Raw genomic sequence first — 23,746 nt, 5'->3', positions numbered from 1 at the left:
ATGTCGTTTAGGACCTTGAGCGTGGCTGAAGTGCACCCATGACCAGCTCGGAAACCAGATTGCATAGCGGAGAAGGTACGGTGGGATTCGAAATGGTCGGTGATCTGTTTGTTAACTTGGCTTTCGAAGACCTTAGAAAAGCAGGGTAGGATAGATATAGGTCTGTAGCAGTTTGGGTCTAGAGTGTCTCCCACTTTGAAGAGGGGGATGACCGCGGCAGCTTTCCAATCTTTGGGAATCTCAGACGATACGAAAGAGAGGTTGAACAGGCTGGTGATAGGGGTTGCAACAATTTTGGCAGATCATTTTAGAAAGAGAAGGTCCAGATTGTCTAGCCCAGCTGATTTGTAGGGGTCCAGATTTTGCAGCTCTTTCAGAACATCAGCTATCTGGATTTGGGTGAAGGAGAAATGGGGGAGGCTTGGGCGAGTTGCTGTGGGGAGTGCAGGGCTGTTGACAGGGGTATGGGTAGCCAGGTGGAAAGCATGGCCAGCCGTAGAAAAATGCTTATTGAAATTCTCATTTACAGTGGATTTATCGGTGGTGACAGTGTTTCCTAGCCTCAGAGCAGTGGGCAGCTGGGAGGTGTTCTTATTCTCCATGGACTTTACAGTGTCCTATAACTTTTTTGATTTTGTAATACAGGATGCAAATTTCAGCTTGAAAAAGCTAGCCTTAGCTTTCCTAACTGCCTGTGTATATTGGTTCCTAACTTACCTGAAACGTTGATTGTCACTGGGGTATTCGATGCTAATGCAGAACGCCACAGGATGTTTTGTGCTGGTCAAGGGCAGTCAGGTCTGGAGAGAACCAAGGGCTATATCTGTTCCTGGTTCTACATTTTTTGAAAGGGGCTTGTTTATTTAAGATGGTGAGGAAGGAACTTTTAAAGAATGACCAGGCATCCTCTACTGGCGGGATGAGGTCAATATCCTTCCAGGATACCTGGGCCAGGTCGATTAGAAAGGCCTGCTCACTGAAGTGTTTTAGGGAGCGTTTGACAGTGAGGAGGGTTGGTTGTTTGACCGCAGACCCATTACGGATGCAGGCAATGAGGCAGTGATCGCTGAGATCTTTGTTGAAAACAGCAGAGGTGTATTTGGAGGGAAATTCAGTGCCTTCGGAAAGTATTCAGACACCTTGCCTTTTTCCACATTTATCTATTCTAAAATAGATGTAATTTGTTTTTTTCCTCATCAATCTACACACAATACCCCATAATGACAAAGCAAAAAATAATTTTAGAAATTGTCCAGAAGCCACTCCTGCTTTGTCTTGGCTGTGTGCTTAGGGTCGTTGTCCTGTGGGAATGTGAATCTTTGCCCCAGTCTGAGGTCCTGAGCGCTCTGGAGCAGGTTTTCATCAAGAATCTCTTTGTACTTTGCTCCGTTCATCTTTGCCTCAATCCTTACTAGTCTCCCAGTCCCTGCCGCTGAAAAACATCCCCACAGCATGATGCTGCCATCAACATGCTTCACCATTTGGTTTCCTCCAAAAAGTCCTGCTTGCCATTCAGGCCAATGAGTTCAATCTTGGTTTCATCAGACCAGAGAATCTTGTTTCTCATGGTCGGAGAGTCTTTAGGTGCCTTTTGCCAAACTCCAAGCGGGCCTCATAGCAAAAGGTCTGACTACTTATGTAAATAAGGTATTTCTGTTTTTCTGGCTTTGTCATTATGAGGTATTGTGTGTAAATTGCTGAGGATTATTATTTATTTAATCCATGTTAGAATAAGGCTGTAACGTAACAAAATGTAGAAAAAGTCAAGGGGTCTGAGTACTTTCCTAAGGTACTGTGTGTATATATATATATATGTCACTAAATCTCTTTCTGTGCCCTTTAGAGCATCCTGATAACATCTCTAAACCTGAGAGGTTAGGGGTCATCCTCCCTCCTAATGTTGCAGCAGAAGCCCTCAGGGGGAACGGTGAGTGGAGGGCCTTTGAAGGCACTCATAATACTCTTCATAAGCTCTTCTTCATAAGGATTCAAATATAAAACATTTTCTCTACCTTATTTTCTCCCAAAGGGAATCCTCCCTCGCCTATCCCCCCACTGCCAGAGAGAACGCCAGAGTCCTTTGTGTTGGCCAATAATGCCGGTAGGAGCACTACTGTCTTCCCATCCCTCTCAGTCCCCGTGGAGATGGTTGTCCAGAAGTCAGAAGAGAGAGAGTGGCCTGGACGTTCAGTGGACACTCCTGCTCTGGTGGATACGATATCTTCGACGAGGAGCAAAAGCTTGAAAGTAAAAATTACAACACTCTCAGGTATTTGTCACACAAAACAATCAGTATGATAAAATGTAGAGAATGTCATGTGCAGATGTTTATCCCAGTCCTTTTGGCCTTTTTTGTCTTTACAGTGTCACCCCAGGATACAGTATCACCCCCAGTTACAGTATCACCCCCAGTTACAGTATCACTCCCAGTTACAGTATCACTCCCAGTTACAGTGCCACAACCCGTTACATTGCCTCCCCCGGTTAGATATTCTGTTCCTGCTCCCTGTTCATCAGTAAACCTTCCTCCTCCCCCTCCACCTCCCTATCCTCTGGCCCCTTCTCTCTCACCTCCAGGTAAGAAAAAGTGACACCCATTTTATGTTTGCAATGTTATTTTTCTATACACTCTTGGAATGTTTTTTATTATCTAGAACCTAAAAGGGTTCTTTGGCTACCCCCATAGGAAAACCCTTTGAACAACCATTTTTGGTTGCAGGTAGAACCCATTTGGTTCCAGGTAGAACCCTTTTGGGTTCCATGTAGAACCTCACTGACTTGTGGTGGTTTTTATTGTGAAGGCTCAGAGAATCTGACTCCCCCTCTACCTGAGAGAACCCCAGAATCCTTCTTCCTGGTCACTCAAGAAGGTGAGCACATGCCTCTTCATCACCACCGCCTCCACCATCATCCTCACCATGATAGTGCTCCTAGGACTAGGCTACTGTCAAAATGTTAATCCTCCAGACATAATTTAAAAATATGTACACTACTCTGTGTGTGTGTCAATCAAGGTAATGTATCTACTCTGTGTAGTACTAAACTGACATTGTAATTTTTGGGCAATTGCAGTTGATCAGAACAGTGCCCCCTGCATGCAGAGTCAGAGCAACAGCCAGACTACATCCACACAGCAGAGGATCGGTACGTCCTCAGAGTGGGCAGGGAACTCCCAACCCAAAAGATCCCTGGATGGAATCATGAATCGGAGCAAGGTAACAGACGTTGACAGACTCTGGGTGCTATAGCTGTCAAGACTTTACCGAGGTGTGGTAGTCACCCTCATATAAATTATACTTCTAGAATGTATTATAGTACTATCCCCCAGTAATTCCATTTCTATGGTCAGTAGAGAGTCTTACTCCTAGTCATGTGTATTTAATGGGTACATCTAGCTAGTACAGGATGCTGCCACCCACCCCTTTGTGTCATGAACTGATCTTTACTAAATGCCCATTTTTGTTCTCCTCGTGATTCATCATATGGCTCATATGTTCCCATTGTTGTTAATACATGAGTACATTAATTCAACACTCTAAACTGTTCCCTCAGAGTGTCCACGCAAAGAGTTCACTGCAAGGTAAGCTGTTTTCTCAGTAGAGACTGAGAAAAGCCATCTATCTTTGTTTTTTCTTCTACTACCAGCTTCTCTGTCTGTTTGAAATTAACAAGGAAAAAGTCAACGTCAAATGGTTGCTCTTCGCTTTGCTCCCTCACACAATAAAAGGCACTAATAGAAATCACTGAAAAGCATCATTATACACACTCAGTGGCCTTGTGGTTAGTGTCTGCCCTGAAATTGGAAGGTTGGGAGTTCGATCACCGAGTCGTACCAAAGACTGTAAATAATGGAACACGATGTGTCTCTGGAGATTGATTGGGTAAGGCCTTTCGATAGACTTGTGTCCTGTCCAGGGGGGTGTACTTTCATATCAAGCTACCTCACGCTACAGAAACAGGATATAGAGAGAAATAGTAATGTTGGCTTTTTGTAAGCACTAATTTCGCTGTGGTTCGTTGTACAAAGCCTATGGAGAAAATGAATGGGGTTTTTGGATAAACGTTGAAAATAAGGTTTGTGGTAACACAGGCTTAGGAGATCTTATACATTTTGTTCTGTGAGAATCTTCATCAGCTAACTTCTCTTTTTGTGAATTTGGAAGCATTTATGCAATTTAAAGAAACACAAAACACAAAGGCTTCATAATGGTCATGTTAATTGACTACTATTATCTCACAGAACAAAACATATAAGATCTCCTAAGCCTGTGTTAACCTCAGACCTTATTTTCAACATTTGTTCCAAAACCCTATTCTTTCGCCATAAATGTTTCACATATGGATGGCTGAACAAACCAGAGGTAACTCATTTCCGGGTTATAGGACTACAAGCCGGCGAGCTGTATAGGATCCTTTATCCCATGAGCCATTCTGGCTCGTGCAAGGCTACTTACTTACTCTTATTGTAATTGATGACATGATAATGAGAACTAATGTCAGAAGTACTACTTCCTTGAGCTATCTGATGTTTGAGAGAACATACTGTACTTTACAATTTGTCTGTCTACATTTTCTCTACAGAGCCCCTGACTACTGTTCCTCTGGTTGCTCAAGCTGTTGTGGCTATGACTGTAGGAGGAAGTTGTGAGTTGCAACACACAGAGAGTAGACCCGCAATTACAAGTATCAACTCTCACCAACTAAACACAGGCCCATGTAAATATGACCTCTCCTTATTAAGGGGATTTCAGTCACACTGATCCAACCTATTCCCCTTTACTCTTGATGGTATTGAATTCAACTTTTACAAAATGTCTCCATCACTGTGACACATACTGTATCTAATGTTTCTCAGCTGAAATGAGGCTTCAGCAGCCTGTGTACAACATCACCTCAACCAGCACTGGGACTACTGAAGACAAATCAGACAAGAACAGTGGGAAGGCCTTGTCTACAACAAAGGTAATGACTATGTACATAGAATTACAGTAACTCACAGACTTGATCTATTGTTTTAGAAATAGAGGATCTGGTGTTTCTATACTCAGAATATTCTCTGCTATTATCTGGGTATGTCTTGTCACTTAAAGCCAGCTGTCTTTGTTTTTCTTTTTCAGAGCCTGAAGATATTCAAACAGAAACGTAAGTAACAGGTATATCCGTAAATGGATCTGCTGTCTGGAACATACAGTACATTACCCACCTCTAGCAGCTAAAATGGTAACACATTCTTCCCACAGCAAAGACTGCCCCTCCACCAGTACCAACCCACTCTGGACCATCTCCTCCTTATGGCACCTCTGCCTCATCATCAGTGTTCACATTTGGTAAGCCTTCACCAGACACATCAATGCAAATCTAATTTAAACAATGTGATGGGACACATTTCAGAACAGTATGTGTTCTTTCCAGGATTTGGGACTCGTTTTGGGAAGCCTAAAGGGCCAAGGAGTTATCCTGAGACGTGGGTGTAAGACAGCCAGTCAACAAAGCTGGATATGTCTGGCCACTGTCCTCAGATCACAGGGCTGGAACCCTGCATGTGGCTACTAGCCACTCAACTGGACTAGGGATGGTCCCTAGAGGACTTTTGACATTGTGAAGGAAGAGCATCATTCCAAGAAGACATGGGGAATCATGTAGCTTTCTCCCTGTGTTCTGAGACGACATGAACACTGTCTTGCAAACTGCTGTCACGGCCCAATGATCAACCTCGGATTAGCTTTAAATTGAAGCACCTGCTATTCATGACAAATTGATCGTACTGTAGTTATTTATCCATGCCTGAAGGGAGAACTTGTGCCGCTGAAATGTGGTGGAAGGATGCAATCAAATGTAGGCAAAGGATGGATGGATGGAAAGAATGGAAGGTTGAGTTGATAAATGTTAGAGGGCTACTTTTGTGTATTTTGCCTGATAAATACAGTAAGGTACTTTGAATAGTTGGTAACACGTTACTTGATACATGTTACCAAATAGTTTTATATGCTGATGTTTATATAAGCTCCTTCTGATCCAGACAAAATCTACATGTACACCTGGACTGTACAGAGTGATTAACTTTGTTTTAAGAGTAATATATTTGTACTGGTATTATTTTTCATGGTGGTGTGAGATAAGTGTGAGATAAGCGGACAGGTCTGTGTTGTGCATACATCACATTCATTGTTGTAACTTGGTGGATGTGTTTTCTATATGGGCTATAATTTAAAAGTAAAGAAACCACATATTGCTCTAAATTTACCCATTTGAGGATCACTGTTTTCTTATCTATAATGCTTACAAAAGTAATGTCACTCTGATAATTCATACATAATGCACACATACAATTATTTCTTTAGAAAAATACAAAAGTTTGTCTTCCATTTTGTTTCCTATTCAATTCACATGATTGATCTCACTTTTAATAACAGAATTCTATAAATGTAACTTGTTTTAACCAAAAACGTTTTCTATAAAAAAAAAAAAATGGATATAATTAATTAAAATACAAACATCAACAACAATAATTCTTCGTATTAAAAGTACACATAGCAGGCCTTGGTCATCAGGCAGACTACACAATAGAATTTGACAGAAGTTAGAAGAAACAGGAGCTAGCTGCCAATTTATTTCAGTACCTATGACAACCATCTGTTTAACAAATCACAATAACTAGCCATTCGACTTTTCAGAAAAACTGCATGTTTGAGAAACACTTAAAATACATGAAAGGCATTGTTTTAAATGACCAATGTTCATTCCAAAGGGTCATTATATCTTCATACTGTTCTTATGACTTACTTAACCAACCTGATTCTATACCTTCTAGTCTACAGATTCCACATCTGGAAATCATGAAGCGTAAGGAAGCAATTTATAGTCTGTGTTATTATAGGCTTATAGGCCTACAAACTAATCAGTTTCAAATGGGCACAATTGTCAAGGAACTAAAATGCTAGCTAAACCCTAATCTGCATCCTAGGGAAATGCATCAGTTGTACTGACAGACTTTTAAGGAACAACTAGTCGAGTGGCCAGCCTTCCATATCCTGTCTCCGTCACCCGACCTGGGCTTCCGAGGCTCAGGAACAACCAGCTCACCCTTACATAGACTTCTTTCTCAGCATAGTTACCACCAGACAGACAAGTGCAAAAACAAGAAAACTTACAATAGTGGTCACTACATTGAACTCAGATTTGACCTATTACAGTACTATCCCCCATAGACGGGTGTGACATTTTCATCAAAACACTGAGAGAAAACATGTATAACAAAGTACACTGACAGCAATCACATAATTCTAGATAACAACAGATAATATATTGCATTTTAAAATGCGTGGGTGTTTTTACAGGAAAACATTTCACAAAAGTGATTGGTGACCAGAACCATTCTTGCCATGTGCACCATCACAGACCCAAACTGCCCTCACCATCACAGACCCAAACTGCCCTCACCATCACAGACCCAAACTGCCCTCACCTCACACAGGTTTAACCTCTTAAAACCCATTATAATGGACAGCCTAAAGTAATAGACTTACTTCAGAACATATGGCCATTTGTTTTACATTTTAGTCATTTAGCAGATGCTCTTATCCAGAGCGACTTACAGGATCAAGTAGGGTTAGGTGTCTTCCTCAAGGGCCCATTGACATAGATTTTACACAGTCAGCTCAGGGATTCGAACCAGCAACCTTTCGGCTACTGGTCCAACCGCTAGGCTACCTAGTTTAACTAAATGCTGAACAAATAAATTAAACATCAGAAGCAGTGTAAAAGTGGGACAGTAGTAAAGGAAAGGGACAGTAGTAAAGGACAGTAGTACAACATTCAAACATAGATAGAAATGGCTGAAAGTTGGACAATATTTTGGACATAAACTATTGTACTGTATCAACGTCAGTGTCAAACACCAGAACATGCATTCATTGTTAACAGTATAATTGTTTTATTACAGTACACATCTAAAAAATATATTAATCCACAATCCATATAAAAATGCAGGCCAACTCTGCATTTGTGAAGCACAGACAAAAATAAGTTTAACAACTTAGGAAAATATCTTAAATATCTTTCAACAAGAAGGCTACTCTAAGAATGAAACAAATATATATGTATTTGAGACTGATTGCTGTTCTTCGGGTGGCAGGCACTTTTATCTAAAAACCAATTAGGCAATGTACATGATATACTGTACACCTTGGTAGTCTCTCTCGACTGGCAAAGCGAGTTGCCTTGGTAACTCTCGAAGCAAGTTAGGAAACTCCCCAGAGGGACCTCAGTTTCAGGTACTAACAAATAAACACAGACACTTTTTCTGACAAATGTTCCTAAATGTACATTTCACACTTTGGCTAAGAAAAAAAACATTTCTAAGCTTGTCTCATACTGAATTTACAAATAAAAATAATACTTTATCTGAATAATTTAAAGAGAAGAAGTTCGAAAAGTTCAAGAATAACATTTTCAGAAAGTGTCATAAGCGCACACAGTCACATTCCTTTAAATAAACTGCTCTCCCTTAGAAGGTAGTAAACGTAGCTAAAGGAGGGAAGGTCATTTGAAGAAGTCAGTGGGGCGCTGTACATCATGGTGGGGTCGCGGGGAGTTGTAGTCTAGACCAGGGGGAGGCCAGACCAGGGGCTGTGGAAGCCTCGGCTCTACGGTGGAGGGGTTAGAACCAGAACCAGAGGGAGCGAGGGGCTGTGGCAAGGGGCTGATGCCCAGGAAGGGAGGGGGCAGGTGTGCAGACTTGGCAGACTGAGGACGGGCTGGCCGGGGCTCTCTAGGTGGAGTAGTAGGCCTCTGAAACACTGGTTTCTCAGTCTTGGCCACTGCTCCCTGGGTCTTGTCTCTCTGTGCCTGCAGACCGGCACAGTGGGGCCCTTTGGCATCTGGCTGGGCCGGGGAAGGGGAGGATGAGAAGAATTGACCCGATGTTGTGCTCTGGTCGTTGGGCTTGTGTAGGGTGTGTTCTCCGCAGTCCTTCTCGTCATGGTACTGTCTGAGGCGGATGTGCCAGGCCAGGCTGCAGACTGCCGACACAGTTTTGAACTGGTGAATGACGTTACGGGGGATGAAGTAGATGTCGTCGTCACACAGCTGCACACGGACATAGCGGATACCCTCCCGCCTCAGCTGGTTCAGCTTGGCATCGTCTACCCACTGGACACACTGCAGAGAGAGATGAGGATTAGAGGTAGGCCTACCGGATCCATTCCCACACATCAGCAGTCAGTCAGTCCTGTCACGTCTGCCTGGTATCTTCACCAACACTGAACTCAATTCCACAAAACTCCAGAGAAGATTATGCAGAATTGGTCATTCTCTGGGACCAGAATAAAGACTCTGGTTCTGCAAATTAAAGCTTTAAACTGACTCACTAAATGGCATATTATGTCATCCACGCCAAGGCTTTCCCCCTCGTGTCTGATCCTTTTATGACTAAGCCTGTCGGACATCTGATCTGCTATGATCCCATATAGAGGAGATTCATGCATCACCTTAACCGATTCAAGGTTCAATAAGAGCTCAGTTCCTACCTGAGACACAGGGGGCTCGTACAGATCCAGCTGCAGCCTCTGGACCACATCGTTAAAGTCTTCTGCGTGGAAACACACCACATCTTTGGTTATCCTCGGACGCTCACTCCTGTAGATCAAAGACAGTTAGTTCACATCTACACAAATGTTGATCAAATGTGGAATCAAGGGTGAAGAGTCAAATTAGTTTAACAAATAACAGGAATCTGTGATGACAGAAACACTGGATGAAGCATCCCAAACTGGAATTATTTCACCAGCATAGTCATACTGCATTGCAGCTGAGAGCCAAGCAGACCTGCATGAATACCAAACACTTCCCAAACACTCAACATTCCCCAAACTGCCCTACTTCCAGTAAAAACCCACCATACCCCAAACTGCCCTACTTCTAGTAAAAACCCACCATACCCCAAACTGCCCTACTTCCAGTAAAAACCCACCATACCCCAAACTGCCCTACTTCTAGTAAAAACTCACCATTCCCCAAACTGCCCTACTTCCAGTAAAAACTCACCATTCCCCAAACTGCACAGCCTTCAGCACGCCCACTGCTGCCGTACTCTGCCAGTCGAAGCTCTGGCCCACATGGTCAGCATGAGCCCTGGTTCGGTCCTCAAACAGCACCTCTCTGGGCTCACTGGTCCTGGGCAGGTAGTGAAGGTTCTTAATCTCATTCATGGACCTATAGAGAGGAAAGGGAGAGCACATACTACAGTCAACCACCAGCAGAGAAGGGAAAGAGAGGAGGAGTGGGAAAGAGATGGAGGGAGACAGTGAGGACAGAGAGGAGGAGTGGGGAAAGAGATGGAGGGAGACAGTGAGGACAGAGAGGAGGAGTGGGAAAGAGATGGAGGGAGACAGTGAGGACAGAGAGGAGGAGTGGGGAAAGAGATAGAGGGAGACAGTGAGGACAGAGAGGAGGAGTGGGAAAGAGATGGAGGGAGACAGTGAGGACAGAGAGGAGGAGTGGGGAAAGAGATGGAGGGAGACAGTGAGGACAGAGAGGAGGAGTGGGAAAGAGATAGAGGGAGACAGTGAGGACAGAGAGGAGGAGTGGGGAAAGAGATGGAGGGAGACAGTGAGGACAGAGAGGAGGAGTGGGAAAGAGATAGAGGGAGACAGTGAGGACAGAGAGGAGGAGTGGGGAAAGAGATGGAGGGAGACAGTGAGGACAGAGAGGAGGAGTGGGAAAGAGATAGAGGGAGACAGTGAGGACAGAGAGGAGGAGTGGGAAAGAGATGGAGGGAGACAGTGAGGACAGAGAGGAGGAGTGGGAAAGAGATGGAGGGAGACAGTGAGGACAGAGAGGAGGAGTGGGGAAAGAGATGGAGGGAGACAGTGAGGACAGAGAGGAGGAGTGGGAAAGAGATGGAGGGAGACAGTGAGGACAGAGAGGAGGAGTGGGAAAAGGGATAGAGGGAGACAGTGAGGACAGAGAGGAGGAGTGGGAAAAGGGATAGAGGGAGACAGTGAGGACAGAGAGGAGGAGTGGGAAAAGGGATGGAGGAGTGGGAAGCAAGGAGAGGGAGTAGAGCTACACTGTCACAAACTAATAAATGTTCCTCCTATAAGGAGGCTTATTATGCGTTAGGTCACATATAGTAATACTATGTTATTACTATATTATTACTGTGTTACTATGATAAAAGTCCTGGGATGTTTAGGCTACCTGCGTCGTTTGAAGGGTGACTTGGGCATGTCAGCGGTTGGCACCATCTGCTCACCCGGCCGGACCCACATGATGGGCCCATCATCACTCTGGGAACGACAGTCCAGCTTCAGGCTGGAGAGACTGCCCCAAGGTAGGGTCAACTGGACAGACAGACAGAGTTTCAGTGACAATCATACTCTGCGTATACAACGATTAATTAAAAAAAATCAAAGGCCTACATTGAGACAGAAATGATCAGCAATAACTACATTTGCCTGACTTCAGTCAGTTAACCTTAGCTATAGGCCTACACATAAACCATAGACCTACATTTCAGTTCTAAAACTATGGCCAGGAGGCTAGTAAGAATGAATAGAAAGAAGGTCGTTTTGTATTAATCATTTGATAAATTCCAAGCACCAACATCCATTCTCTCATCCTCTGACCTTCAGAAAGGGGGACTCCTCCAGCATGTCCAGGAACTCTGGGAAGTAGTCCCCCACCTCCTCTGCCATGGCTCCCACCAGACTGATCTGTCTCATGGGACCGGCCCGGTACGTCCCCGAGCAGTAGGTCCGCCCCACCTACAGGACAGGGAGAGAGGTCAGAGGTCAGACCAGACTGATCCGTTTCATGGGGCCAGCCTGGTCCGACCCACCTACAGTCAGCACACAGGTGGAGAGGTAATGTTGATTTGGCTCAATCTGAAATTAATGCAATGCCAATGTGCATTGGCTTCAGGCTTTAATATATCATTATGATATTGGACTAAAACTGACCCAGGTGGATGGTTTGGTGAGCATGGAGCCATCCAAGGCTTTCCAACATTTAGCTAACCCTAGTTAGTTAGTGCAACATAATCAAGCAGTGCCCTGCATTTATTTTCCTCCCCTGAACCCATTAGTAGCACTTGGATATTGCAGTGGAAAGGCTGCATTAAACTGTATAAACCGTGTGTGTGGTACAATCAGCCCTATGAGAATCCATTGGTCTGGTCAAACACAACAGTAAAACGTAATGGAACAAGTCTAGAGCCTCTCTACTAGGCCTCAGCAGAGCAACAGGGAACACTTGGCAGGAGTTCAGCTATAGACTTAACATTGCTGTACTTTGGAATGAAATAACTATTGGATGGCTAACAGACTGACTGTTGAGCTCATTCATAACTTTGTCTAAGGTAAGTACTGGTGGGTACACAGCTATAACACCTGATTCACAGTCAATCACTTTATCAGGCTGGTTGAGGTCTTGACGATGGGATGGAACAAAACCCTCCACAGCCTGTAACTCTCCAGGACCAGGGTTGGTGACCACTGCCAGCATATTTAAGTGGCGGGGGAAAACATCAATACAGTTACATATCGAGATATTATTTTTGACATCATGGCCATATTATTTTGGTGCAACTCGGCTGTACTTGCACCAAAACTCCAGATTTTTTCCTTCATAGCTTGTTCTCCATCTTTTGAAACAATTTATTTTCAGCACTTTTATTTCCATGACTGATCAAAATTAATTTCTTGGCTCTCTCTTGTCCTTCTGAAGCAGAAATACAGTGCATTTGGAAAGTATTCAGACCCCTTCACTTTTAAGTTACAGCCTTATTCTAAAATGGATCCAATACATTTTTTCCTCATTAATCTAAACACCCCATAATATCAAGGCGAAAACTGTTTATTTTACATTTTTGCAAATGTATTAAAAATAAAAAACTAGATGTTTCTACAACTTGATTGGAGTCCACCTGTGGTAAATTCAATTGATTGGAAATGATTTGGAAAGGCACACACCTGTCTATATCAGGTCCCACAGTTGACAGTGCATGTCAGAGCAAAAACCAAGCCATGAGGTCGAAGGAATTGTCCTTAGAGCTCCGAGACAGGATTGTGTTGAGGCATAGATCTGGGGAAGGATACAAAACATTTCTGCAGCATTGAAGGTCCCCAAGAACACAGTGGCCTCCATCATTCTTAAATGGAAGACGTTTGGAACCACCAAGACACTTACTAGAGCTGGCTGCCCGGCCAATCTGAGCAATCGGGGGAGAAGGGCCTTGGTCAAGGAGGTGACCAAGAACCCAATAGTCACTCTGACAGAGCTCCAGAGTTCCTCTGTGGAGATGGGAGAACATTCCAGAAGGACAACCATCTCTGCAGCACTCCACCAATCAGGCCTTTATAGTAGAGTGGCCAGACGGAAGCCATTCCTCAGTAAAAGGCACATGACAGCCAGCTTGGAGTTTGCCAAAAGGCACATAAAGGACTCTCAGACCACGAGAAACAAGATTCCATGGTCTGATGAAACCAAGATTGAACTCTTTGGCCTGAACGCAAGCGTCACGTCTGGAGGAAACCAGGCACTGCTCATCACCTGGCCAATACCATCCCTACGGTGAAGCATGTTGGTGGCAGCATCATGCTGTGGGGATGTTTTTCAGCAGCAGGGACTTGGAGACTAGTCAGTAGTGAGGAAAAGATGAAAGGAGCAAAGTAAAGAGAGGTCCATGATAAAAACCTGCTCCAGAGCACTCAGGACCTCAAACTTGGGGGAAGGTTACCTTCCAAAAGGACAACGACCTTTTGGCACACTGGCACACTGAGACCAGAAAAAAATATGCTCTTCATCCAACCCGACAGAGCTTGAGAGGATCTGCAGAGAAGAATGAGAGAAACTCCCCAAATACAGGTGTGCCAAGCTTGTAGCACCATACCCAAGAGGAATCAAGACTGTAATCGCTGCCAAAGCTGCTTCATCAAAGTACTGAGTAAAGGGTCTGAATACTTATGTAAATTGTAATATATATATATATTTTTTATATAACTTTGCAAAGAAATCTAAAAACGTTTTATTGTGTGTAGACTGATGAGGAAAAAAACGAATCAATTGTAGAATAAGGCTGCAATGTAACAAAATGTGGAAAAAGTGAAGTGGTCTGAATACTTTCTGAATGCACTGTATGGTGAGCAATATGTTAGGAACATCAAATCGCAATAAAATCGCAGTAGCAAATTGCAATACACATAGAATCGTGAGAATCGCAATACAAATGGTATCAGCACCTACTGTAAGTATCCACTGGCGTGGATGTTTTGATCATGCGGACAGGGATATGTTCCGGGTGGTCTCTGAGAATCACCGTGACGGAGTTCATAAGGAAGTACATCCAGTGCATTCAGAAAGTATTCAGACCCGTGACTTTTCCCAAACTTTGTTAAGTTACAACCTTATTCTAAAATGGATTAAATAGTTTTCCCCCCCTCAATCTACACACAAAACCTCATAATGACAAAGCAAAAACAGATTTTTGGTAATATTTGCAAATGTATAAAAAAAACTGAAATATATTTACATAAGTATTCCGACTCTTAACTTGGTACTTTGTTGAAGCACCTTTGGCAGCGATTACAGCTTCGAGTCTTCTTGGGTATTACGCTACAAGCTTAGCACACCTGTATTTGGAGAATTTCTCCCATTCTTCACTGCAGAACCTCTCAAGCTCTGTCAGGTTGAATGGGGAGCATCGCTGCACAGCTTTTTTCAGGTCTCTCCAGAGATGTTCGATCTGGTTCAAGTCCGGGCTCTGGCTGGGCCACTCAAGGACATTCAGAGACTTGTCCCGAAGCCACTCCTGCATTGTCTTGGCTGTGTGCTTAGGGTCATTGTCCTGTTAGAAGGTGAAGCTTCGCCCCAGTCTGAGGTCCTTAGCGCTCTGGAGCAGGTTTTCTTCAAGGATCTCTTTACTTTGCTCCGTTCATCTTTCCCTCAATCCTGACTAACCTCCCAGTCCCTGCCGCTGAAAAACATCCCCACAACATGATGCTGCTACCACCATGCTTCACTTTAGGGATGGTGCCTGGTTTCTTCCAGATGTGACATTTGGAATTCAGGCCAAAGAGTTCAATCTTGGTTTCGTCAGAACAGATAATCTTGTTTCTCGTGGTCTGAGAGTCCTTTAGGTGCCTTTTGGCAAACTCCAAGCTGGCTGTCATGTGCCTTTTACTGAGGAGTGGCTTCCGTCTGGCCACTCAACCATAAAGGCCGGATTGGTGGAGTGCTGCAGAGATGGTTGTCCTTCTGGAATGTTCTCCCATCTCCACAGAGGAACTCTGGAGCTCTGTCAGAGTGACTATTAGGTTCTTGGTCACCTCCCTGACCAAGGCCCTTCTCCCCTGATTGCTCAGTTTGGCCAACTCTAGGAAGAGTCTTGGTGGTTCCAAACGTCTTCCATTTAAGAATGATGGAGGTCACTATGTTTTTGGAGACCGTCAAAGCTGCAGAAATGTTATGTTACCCTTCCCCCGATCTGTGCCTCGACACAATCCTGTCTCGGAGCTCTACAGACAATTCCTTTGACCTCATGGCTTGGTTTTTGCTCTGACATGCACTGTCAACTGTGGGACCTTATATAGACAGGTGTATGCCTTTCCAAATCATTTCCAATCAATTGAATTTACCACAGGTGGACTCCAATCAAGTTGTAGTAACATCTCAGGGAGGATCAATGGAAACAGGATGCACTTGAGCCCAATTACAAGTCTCATAGCAAAAGGTCTGAATACTTACAGTTGAAGTCTATGTTTACATACACCTTAGCCAAATACATTTAAACTCAGTTTTTCACAATTCCTGACATTTAATTCCCTGTCTTAGGTCAGTTAGGATCACCACTTTATTTTAAGAATGTGAAATGTCAGAATAATAGTAGAGAGAATGATTTCAGCTTTTATTTCATTCATCACATTCCCAGTGGGTCAGAAGTTTACATGCACTCAATTAGTATTTGGTAGCGTTGCCTTTAAATTGTTTAACTTGGGTCAAACATTTTGGGTAGCCTTCCACAAGCTTCCCACAATAAGTTGGGTGAATTTTGGCCCATTCCTTCTGGCAGAGCTGTTGTAACTGAGTCAGGTTTGAAGTCCTCCTTGCTCGCACACGCTTTTTCAGTTCTGCCCACACATTTTCTATAGGATTGAGGTCAGGGCTTTGTGATGGCCACTCCAATACCTTGACTTTGTTGTCCTTAAGCCATTTTGCCACAACTTTGGAAGTATGCTTGGGGTTATTGTCCATTTGGAAGACCCATTTGCAACCAAGCTTTAACTTCCTGACTGATGTCTTGATGTTGCTTCAATATATCCACATAATTTTCCTCCCTCATGATGCCATCTATTTTGTGAAGTGCACCAGTCCCTCCTGCAGCAAAGCACCCCCACAACATGATGCTGCCACCCCTGTGCTTCACGATTGGGATGGTGTTCTTCGGCTTGCAAGCCCCCCCCCTTTTCCTCCAAACATAACGATGGTCATTATGGCCAAACAGTTCTATTTTTGTTTCATCAGACCAGAGGACATTTCTCCAAAAAGTACGATCTTTGTCCCCATGTGCAGTTGCAAACCGTAATCTGGCTTTTTTATGGCAGTTTTGGAGCAGTGGCTTCTTCCTTGCTGAGTGGCCTTTCAGGTTATGTCAATATACGACTCGTTTTACTGTGGATATAGATACTTTTGTACCTGTTCCCTCAAGCATCTTCACAAGGTCCTTTGCTGTTGTTCTGGGATTGATTTGCACTTTTTGCACCAAAGTACATTAATCTCTAGGAGACAGAACGCCGCTCCTTCCTGAGCGGTATGACGGCTGTGTGGTCCCATGGTGTTTATACTTGCGTACTATTGTTTGTACAGATGAACGTGGTACCTTCAGGTGTTTGGAAATTGCTCCCAAGGATGAACCAGACTTGTGGAGGTCTACAATTGTTTTTCTTCTGAGGTCTTGGCTGATTTATTTTTATTTTCCCATGATGTCAAGGAAAGAGGCACTGAGTTTGAAGGTAGGCCTTGAAATACATCCATAGGTACACCTCCAATTGACTCAAATTATGTCAATTAGCCTATCAGAAGCTTCTAAAGCCATGACATAATTTTCTGGAATTTTCCAAGCTGTTTAAAGGCACAGTCAACTTAGTGTATGCAAACTTCTGACCCACTGGAATTGTGATACAGTGAATTATAAGTGAAATAATCTGTCTGTAAACAATTGTTGCAAAAATGACTTGTGTCATGCACAAAGTAGATGTCCTAACCGACATGCCAAAACTATAGTTTGTTAACAAGAAATGTGTGGAGTGGTTGAAAAACGAGTTTTAATGACTCCAACCTAAGTGTATGTAAACTTCCGACTTCAACTGTATGTAAATAAGGTATCTGTTTCTTAATTGTAATAAATTAGCAAACATTTCTAAAAACCTGTTTTTGCTTTCTCATTATGGAGTAGTGTGTAGACTGATGAGGATTAAATTATAATTGTTTTAATCGATTTTAGAATAAGGCTGTAACTTAACAAAATGTGGAAAAAGTCAATGGGTCTGATTTATTCCGAATGCACTGTATGGGATGTTTTTCCCACTGTGACCATAAAAACATACCCAAACCAAAAACCGTGGATAGATGGCAGCATTCGCGCAAAATTGAAAGCACGAACCACCGGATTTAACCACAGCAAGGTGACTGGGAGAGATGGTTGAATACAAACAGTCCAGTTATGACCTCCGTAAGGTAATCAAACAGGAAAAACATCAGTACAGAGACAAAATGGAGTCGCAATTAAGCGGCTTAGACACAAGACGTATGTGGCAGGGACTCCAGACAATCACGGATTACAGAGGGAGAACGAGCCACGTCGCAGACACCGATGACTTGCTCCCGAACAAGCTAAATACCATCTTCGCCCGCTTTGAGGATAACACAGGATAACAGACGCGGGCCGTTCCCGAGGTCTGTGGGCTCTCATTCCCCGTGGCCGACGTGAGTACGACTTGAGCGTTAACCTTTGCAGGGCTGAAGGCCCAGAGGGCATCCCTAGCCAGTTGGAGTGTTTACGTACATATCCAATCTCTCCCTATCCCAGTCTGCTGTCCCCACTTGCTTCAAGATGTCCACCATTGTTCGTGTACCCAAGAAAGACAAGGTAACTTAACTAAATGACTATCGCCCCATAGCACTCACTTCTGTCATCATGAAGTGCTTTGAGAGGCTAGTTAAGGATCATATCACCTTCACCTTACCTGACACCCTAGACCCACTTCAATTTGCATACCGCTCCAATAGATCCACGGACGATGAAATCACCGTCGCACTGTACTCTGCCCTATCCCATCTGGACAAGAGGAATACCTATCTAAGAATGCTTTCCATTGACTACAGCTCAGCATTCAACACCATAGTGTCCTCCAAGCTCATCATTAAGCTCGGGGACCTGGGTCTGAACTTTGCCCTATGCAACTGGGTCCTGGACTGCCTGACGGCCTGCCCGAAGGTGGTGAAGGTAGTAAACAATTCTTCCGCTATGCTTATCCTCAACACAAGAGTCTCCACACAGGTCCACTGCCTGCTCCAGGACATCTACAGCACCCGATGTCACAGGAAGGCCAAAAAGATCAAGGACATCAAACACCCGAGCCACGGCCTATTTATCCCGCTATCATCCAGAAGGTGAGGTCAGTACAGGTGCATCAAAGCTGGGACCGAGAACTGAAAAACAGCTTCTGTCTCAAGGCCATCAGACTGTTAGACAGCCATCACTAGCCGGCCTCCACCCAGTACCCTGCCCTGAACTTAGCCATTGTCACTAGCCGACTACCACCCTGTTACTCTACTTTTTCCCTAACAGACTGCTGCCCTATGCACATAGACATGGAACACTGGTCACTTTAATAATGTTTACATACGGTTTTACTCATTTCATATTTATATACTGTATTCTAATCAAGGACATCCTATTCAACTATTGCTGTATACATAGTATTCTATCCTACGTATTCTTAAATATTATACATTTTTTATTTAACCTTTATTTAACTAGGCAAGTCAGTTAAGAAAAAATTCTTATTTACAATGACTGCCGACACCGGCCAAACCCGGACGATGCTGGGCCAATTGTGCGACGCCCTATGGGACTCCCAATCACACAATCACACCCTGGATTCGAACCAGGGTGTCTATAGTGACGCCTCAAGCACTGGGACCGCTGCGCCACTCGGGAGCCCATTCTACAGAATATTTAGTATATCAACATACTGTCCATAATGTCTATACATCCCATACATACACACAAGCACACACACGCACACTTATACTCTAGACTAACATTGCTCGTCCTAATATTTATATATTTCTTAATTCCATTCATTTACTTTTAGATTTGTGCGTCTTGTTGTGTATTGTTAGATATTACTGCACTGTTGGTGCTAGGAACACAAGCATTTCACTACACCGCAATAACATCTGTTAAATATGTGTATGTGACCAATAAAATTTGATTTGAACGAAATCAAAGGTATTTTTGTTCAAGCCCTCGAGAATTGTTGTTGCATCTGTCAATTTATTTGCTGTCCAGTATCCAGACGACCTGTCCTCAGCTCATATTTTTCTGTAACGTGTTGAGGCTGGCAATTAAGGAAAATGAGAGGCTCAATTAAAGATGTTACAGAACTGCTGTATTTGAAGCACAACTCCCTTCTGTCCAGTTTCCCTGAGGTTGCTACGGAAATCAAGCTGCTTTTACCATCCCTGTAACTGTCGCTTCCACGGAGAGATTGTTTTCTAAACTAAAACTCATAAAGAACTACCGAAGAAGCATTAGGCTCTAGGTCTGATATGAGCATTTGAACACCTGAGTAAGCTCCACTCACTGCACTGGCGCCGTCGCAGCCTTGACCACAGACGGCATTTGTTCACTGATATCTCCTCATACTTTCAATCAGTTTATTTTTTAGTCACTGTCCTGAAGCCCAAGAAACAAACACTTAGCTTCCTAGAACATATATAAATGAAAAAGGTCTACAAATTACTTTTTAGAGGGTTACTGTCAAAATGATTTATTAAAATGTTTTAAAATAGACATCGATGACAGGCGCATGGGCCCTCAGAGCTTATGGGGCCCCCGCCTTGCGGGGGTATATGGTATGCCAGTGTAAGTATTGTGATAATATTGTATTGTGAGGTCCCTGGCAATTCCCAGTCTTAATATTAAATGTAAGGCTAACACAAAACCTAATATGAAATCCCACACAGGCAACATCAGAAGGACAGTGACAGGCCAGTTCAATAATGTTGTTTTGCTATACCTGAGAGTGGAAGTTAGCGATAGTAGTGGTCTCTATATCCTTCTTCCCCAGGATCTCCATCTTGACCGGTGTGGAGGGGAAGTTGAAGGCAAAGTAGTCCAGGAAGTCAGGTAGGTAGGCAGCAGCCCTGTGCACCACAGCCAGGGCGTAGCGGGCTGCCCCTCTGGGTCTCTCAGCGAAGGCCAGCTCGAGGAACTCCTGGGCAAAGTGCTCCATCTCCCCTGGCCGTAGAGAGGACAGCTCATCAGCGTAGGCATGCAGGACCGATGCTCCGCCGTTGGCCTGGCGCTCCTCATGGATGAAGCGTCCGTAGACGGTGCCTGTCTGCAGAGACGAACAGCGGATGAAGTGGTCTTGGGGGGAGAGAAAGGGGAGGTGGGTGTGGCTGTGTTCCTCTTTAGGAGTGAGCTGGTTGTTGTTGGCGCCTGTACCAGACTGCCAGTGTTTCCCCTCCTTCACGGGGCCAAGGCGGGCTGAAGGACTGTGGTCAGTCAGACCGCCATACACGGTCTGGACCTCCTTGTTGTACGTGCGGATCGTCTTACCACGCTCATCCTCACGGTGCCTCCGCTTCTTTTTCTTCTTCTTCAACAGGTACTCCTCCAGCGACTGAGTCTTGCTGTTCTCATCATGATGGGGCTCTGGAGACAGGAAGACAATAGCTCATTACCATGCACATAATTTGTCAATGCCCAATTTGCAATTGGTTCACTTTTTTATTTTACCAGGCAAGTTGACTATGAACACATTCTCAGTTACAGCAACGACCTGGAGAGCCGATTGGAAGCTGGGGATGATTAGGTGCCAGGTGGCCATGATGGTAAGAGGGTTGACAACTAGGAGGATTGCAAAACGAACCATCGTTCGCTACATACACTACATTTCTTCTCTGCAATAAAAATAGGCCTAACATCAGTGGGCGTGCCATAGAGTCTGAGAAGGCAGGCAATTGCAAAAAAAAATATATATATATATATATATATATATATATATATATATATATATATATATATAAAAAAATAACCCCATTCATGGAACTTGCATGTGCATCATCTGACTGATTATTTTGCGTATGTAAACAAACATAGGTTTGTCTGACTTAATTGTAACTTTGCATAAGATTCAAGCATTAAGAGTGGTAACATACTAATATAACGGAATAGAATTTGAAGAATAACCTACCTTTCTTTTTCTTATATAGGCCTACTCCATGTTTTACGTTAGCCTCTGTGTTTTCCTTCTTAGGTTTGAGTTTGAGCTCTTTCTCCCTGTGCTTTTCCTTGCTCTCCTGTATTTTGGCCTCGGGTTCGGCTACTTTGAGGGGCGTGAATTTGAACAGTCCAGGCGGCAGAACCGGGGGAAGTGCTTTCTTCCTGTCCAACTTGGCTGCTGCGGGTACCACCTTCCGCGCAGGCAGCGGAGGCTGCAGGTGCGAGTCCTTCTTTGCATCGTTGGTGTTGTTGTGCTGGTGATGATGATGATGCTGCTGGTGGTGTCGTTGTAGGGTAGGTTTTTCGGCACTGGAGTTGCGTGGTTGTGGTTGGCCATTCTGCTGCTGTGTAACATGTTGTGGGTCATGGTGGTGCCGATGATGATGGAGCTTTACTTTCTTTGCCTCCTCGGATGAGCGCTGGCGTTTATCCGCGGACGGTGACAGTTCTCTCTTCTTCTTTTCTTTGGCAAATTTATCAAGACCGTCCCTTACCTTATTTTCTACTTTAATACGGACCAAGTCGACCTGCGCAGCCATTTTGCACGTACATTTAAAGGGCTATAAATTCATACTGCGCAACTCGATGGGAGTTTGTAGTTCTTTTAAGCGCTTGGGGATATTGTATTTGTAGTTTTTCACCCGTTCTGGTCTATGGGCAGCTCATGCGCACTCTCAGTAATGTAGTTAGTTGCATGGCTATCTGGGAGTTGAAGTTCGTTTTGTAGAGAACACGTGCGTATTTGCACGCACTCACTTTTACAGCTGAAGTAACGGTAAACTGAGCGACTCTCGGAGAGATAGACAGAGGACGTTGCGAGTGTGGGTCCTTCTTTGCACCTTTGGTGTTATAATACAATAATAATAATAATAACAACAATATGGCATTTAGCAAACTCTTTCATCCAATGATTTTATTACAGTCATGCGTGCATACATTTTACATATGGATGGTACCAGGAATCGAACTCACAACACCATACAGGACCTAATTGCAATCTACATGCCATAGTTCTAAACATTTCAGGTTGAATATTGAACGGCACCAAAACAATGTAAAACATGTATTCTATAACATTCTATTCTGGATATTGTATATTGAAGCAATAACGCACAGCCCCCGAGGTGCCTTATTGCTGTTATAAACTGGTTACCAACGTAATTAGAGCAGTAAAAATAAAAGTTGGCATCCCCGTGGTTTACGGTCTGATATACCACGGCTGTCTGCCAATCAGCATTCAGGGCTTGAACCACCCAGCTAATAATTATGGATAGAGTGAATTAATTTTATAAAAATTATGAAACCAGAGATTGTGGATATAATGACGATACTCGTGTCTTCGCCCTAACAATTGGTCTAGATGGGATACATCTTATGTCAAACTGACGTGTTTTGTTTTGCATTTACCTAACCATTTTCAAACCTTAACCTAATACTCCTAACGTGCTTCGTAAATTCTCCAAAACTGCTACGAAAAAAATCAATTCTGACAAACTATCCCATCTATTTAAAACGTGAACAGAGATACGAGATCCCGAGGCCCATTGTCGTGCCATTCATCCGCCGCCATCACCTCGTTTCAGCATGACAATGCACAGCCATGTCGCAAGGACCTTTACACAATTCCTGAAAGTGTCCCAGTTCTTCCATGGCCTGCATACTCACCAGACATGTCACCCATTGAGCGTGTTTTGGATGCTCTGGGTCGACGTGTACAACACGGTGTTTCAGTTCCCGCCAATATCCATCAATTTCGCCCAGGCATTGATCAGAAGTGGGACAACATTCCACAGCCTGATCAACTATGCGAAGGAGATGTGTCGTGTTGCATGAGGCAAATGGTGGTCACAGCAGATACTGACTGGTTTTATGATCCACGCCACTTTAAAAAACACGTTATCTGTGATCAACAGATGCATATCTGTGTTCCTAGTCATGTGAAATCCATAGATAAGGGCCTAATGAATTTATTTAAATTGCCTGATTTCCATATATGAACTGTAACGGCTTTGATTTTGAACTCAGCAAAATCTTTGAAATTTCTGCGTTTATATTTTTGTTCCGTATACATATGGGAAACGCTTCGATACAAAGTGATTTTCGCTAACCCTAACCCTTTTCCTAACATTAACATAAGTATCCTAACCTACTATGTTAATTCTCGGAACCTGTTACGAAAAAGTAACTTAGTTCGGAATCGAAGTGGGGTGAAAAGAGTGTTTCTCACGTACA

General features: G+C 43.7%; 2 protein-coding genes across 5 annotated transcripts in view; one reads left to right on the top strand and one right to left on the bottom strand.

Moving 5' to 3' along the window:
* ptpn22 (protein tyrosine phosphatase non-receptor type 22) overlaps positions 1–6,324 on the top strand; it is a 32,512-nt gene extending 26,188 nt beyond the window's left edge. For 3 of the 4 annotated variants that reach the window (XM_029718889.1, XM_029718890.1, XM_029718888.1), the window contains 11 exons: positions 1,844–1,927; positions 2,030–2,269; positions 2,365–2,577; positions 2,802–2,870; positions 3,073–3,215; positions 3,553–3,580; positions 4,582–4,716; positions 4,856–4,962; positions 5,118–5,142; positions 5,241–5,327; positions 5,413–6,324. In XM_029718889.1, the coding sequence (XP_029574749.1) occupies positions 1,844–1,927; positions 2,030–2,269; positions 2,365–2,577; positions 2,802–2,870; positions 3,073–3,215; positions 3,553–3,580; positions 4,582–4,716; positions 4,856–4,962; positions 5,118–5,142; positions 5,241–5,327; positions 5,413–5,474 (1,193 nt within the window). In that variant the 3' untranslated portion in view covers positions 5,475–6,324. The remainder of the gene's footprint in view (positions 1–1,843; positions 1,928–2,029; positions 2,270–2,364; positions 2,578–2,801; positions 2,871–3,072; positions 3,216–3,552; positions 3,581–4,581; positions 4,717–4,855; positions 4,963–5,117; positions 5,143–5,240; positions 5,328–5,412) is intronic. The other variant, XM_029718891.1, reaches the window with a different exon arrangement.
* A 256-nt stretch (positions 6,325–6,580) lies between these two features.
* rsbn1 (round spermatid basic protein 1) lies at positions 6,581–22,122 on the bottom strand. The gene is made up of 7 exons (XM_029718892.1): positions 21,486–22,122; positions 20,304–20,944; positions 11,628–11,765; positions 11,200–11,342; positions 10,045–10,212; positions 9,528–9,636; positions 6,581–9,159 (listed from the first exon to the last, which is right to left on the bottom strand). The coding sequence occupies exons 1-7, from the start codon at positions 22,051–22,053 to the stop codon at positions 8,542–8,544; spliced, it is 2,385 nt and encodes a 794-aa protein (XP_029574752.1). The 5' UTR covers positions 22,054–22,122; the 3' UTR covers positions 6,581–8,541.
* Between the last annotated feature and the right edge of the window lie 1,624 nt (positions 22,123–23,746).

The sequence above is a fragment of the Salmo trutta genome, chromosome 28, assembly GCF_901001165.1.
Source record: "Salmo trutta chromosome 28, fSalTru1.1, whole genome shotgun sequence".
NCBI classification, from domain to species: Eukaryota; Metazoa; Chordata; class Actinopteri; order Salmoniformes; family Salmonidae; genus Salmo; species Salmo trutta.
The sequence above is the reverse complement of the archived record's forward strand: the minus strand, read 5'-3'. Positions and strand labels throughout refer to the sequence as shown.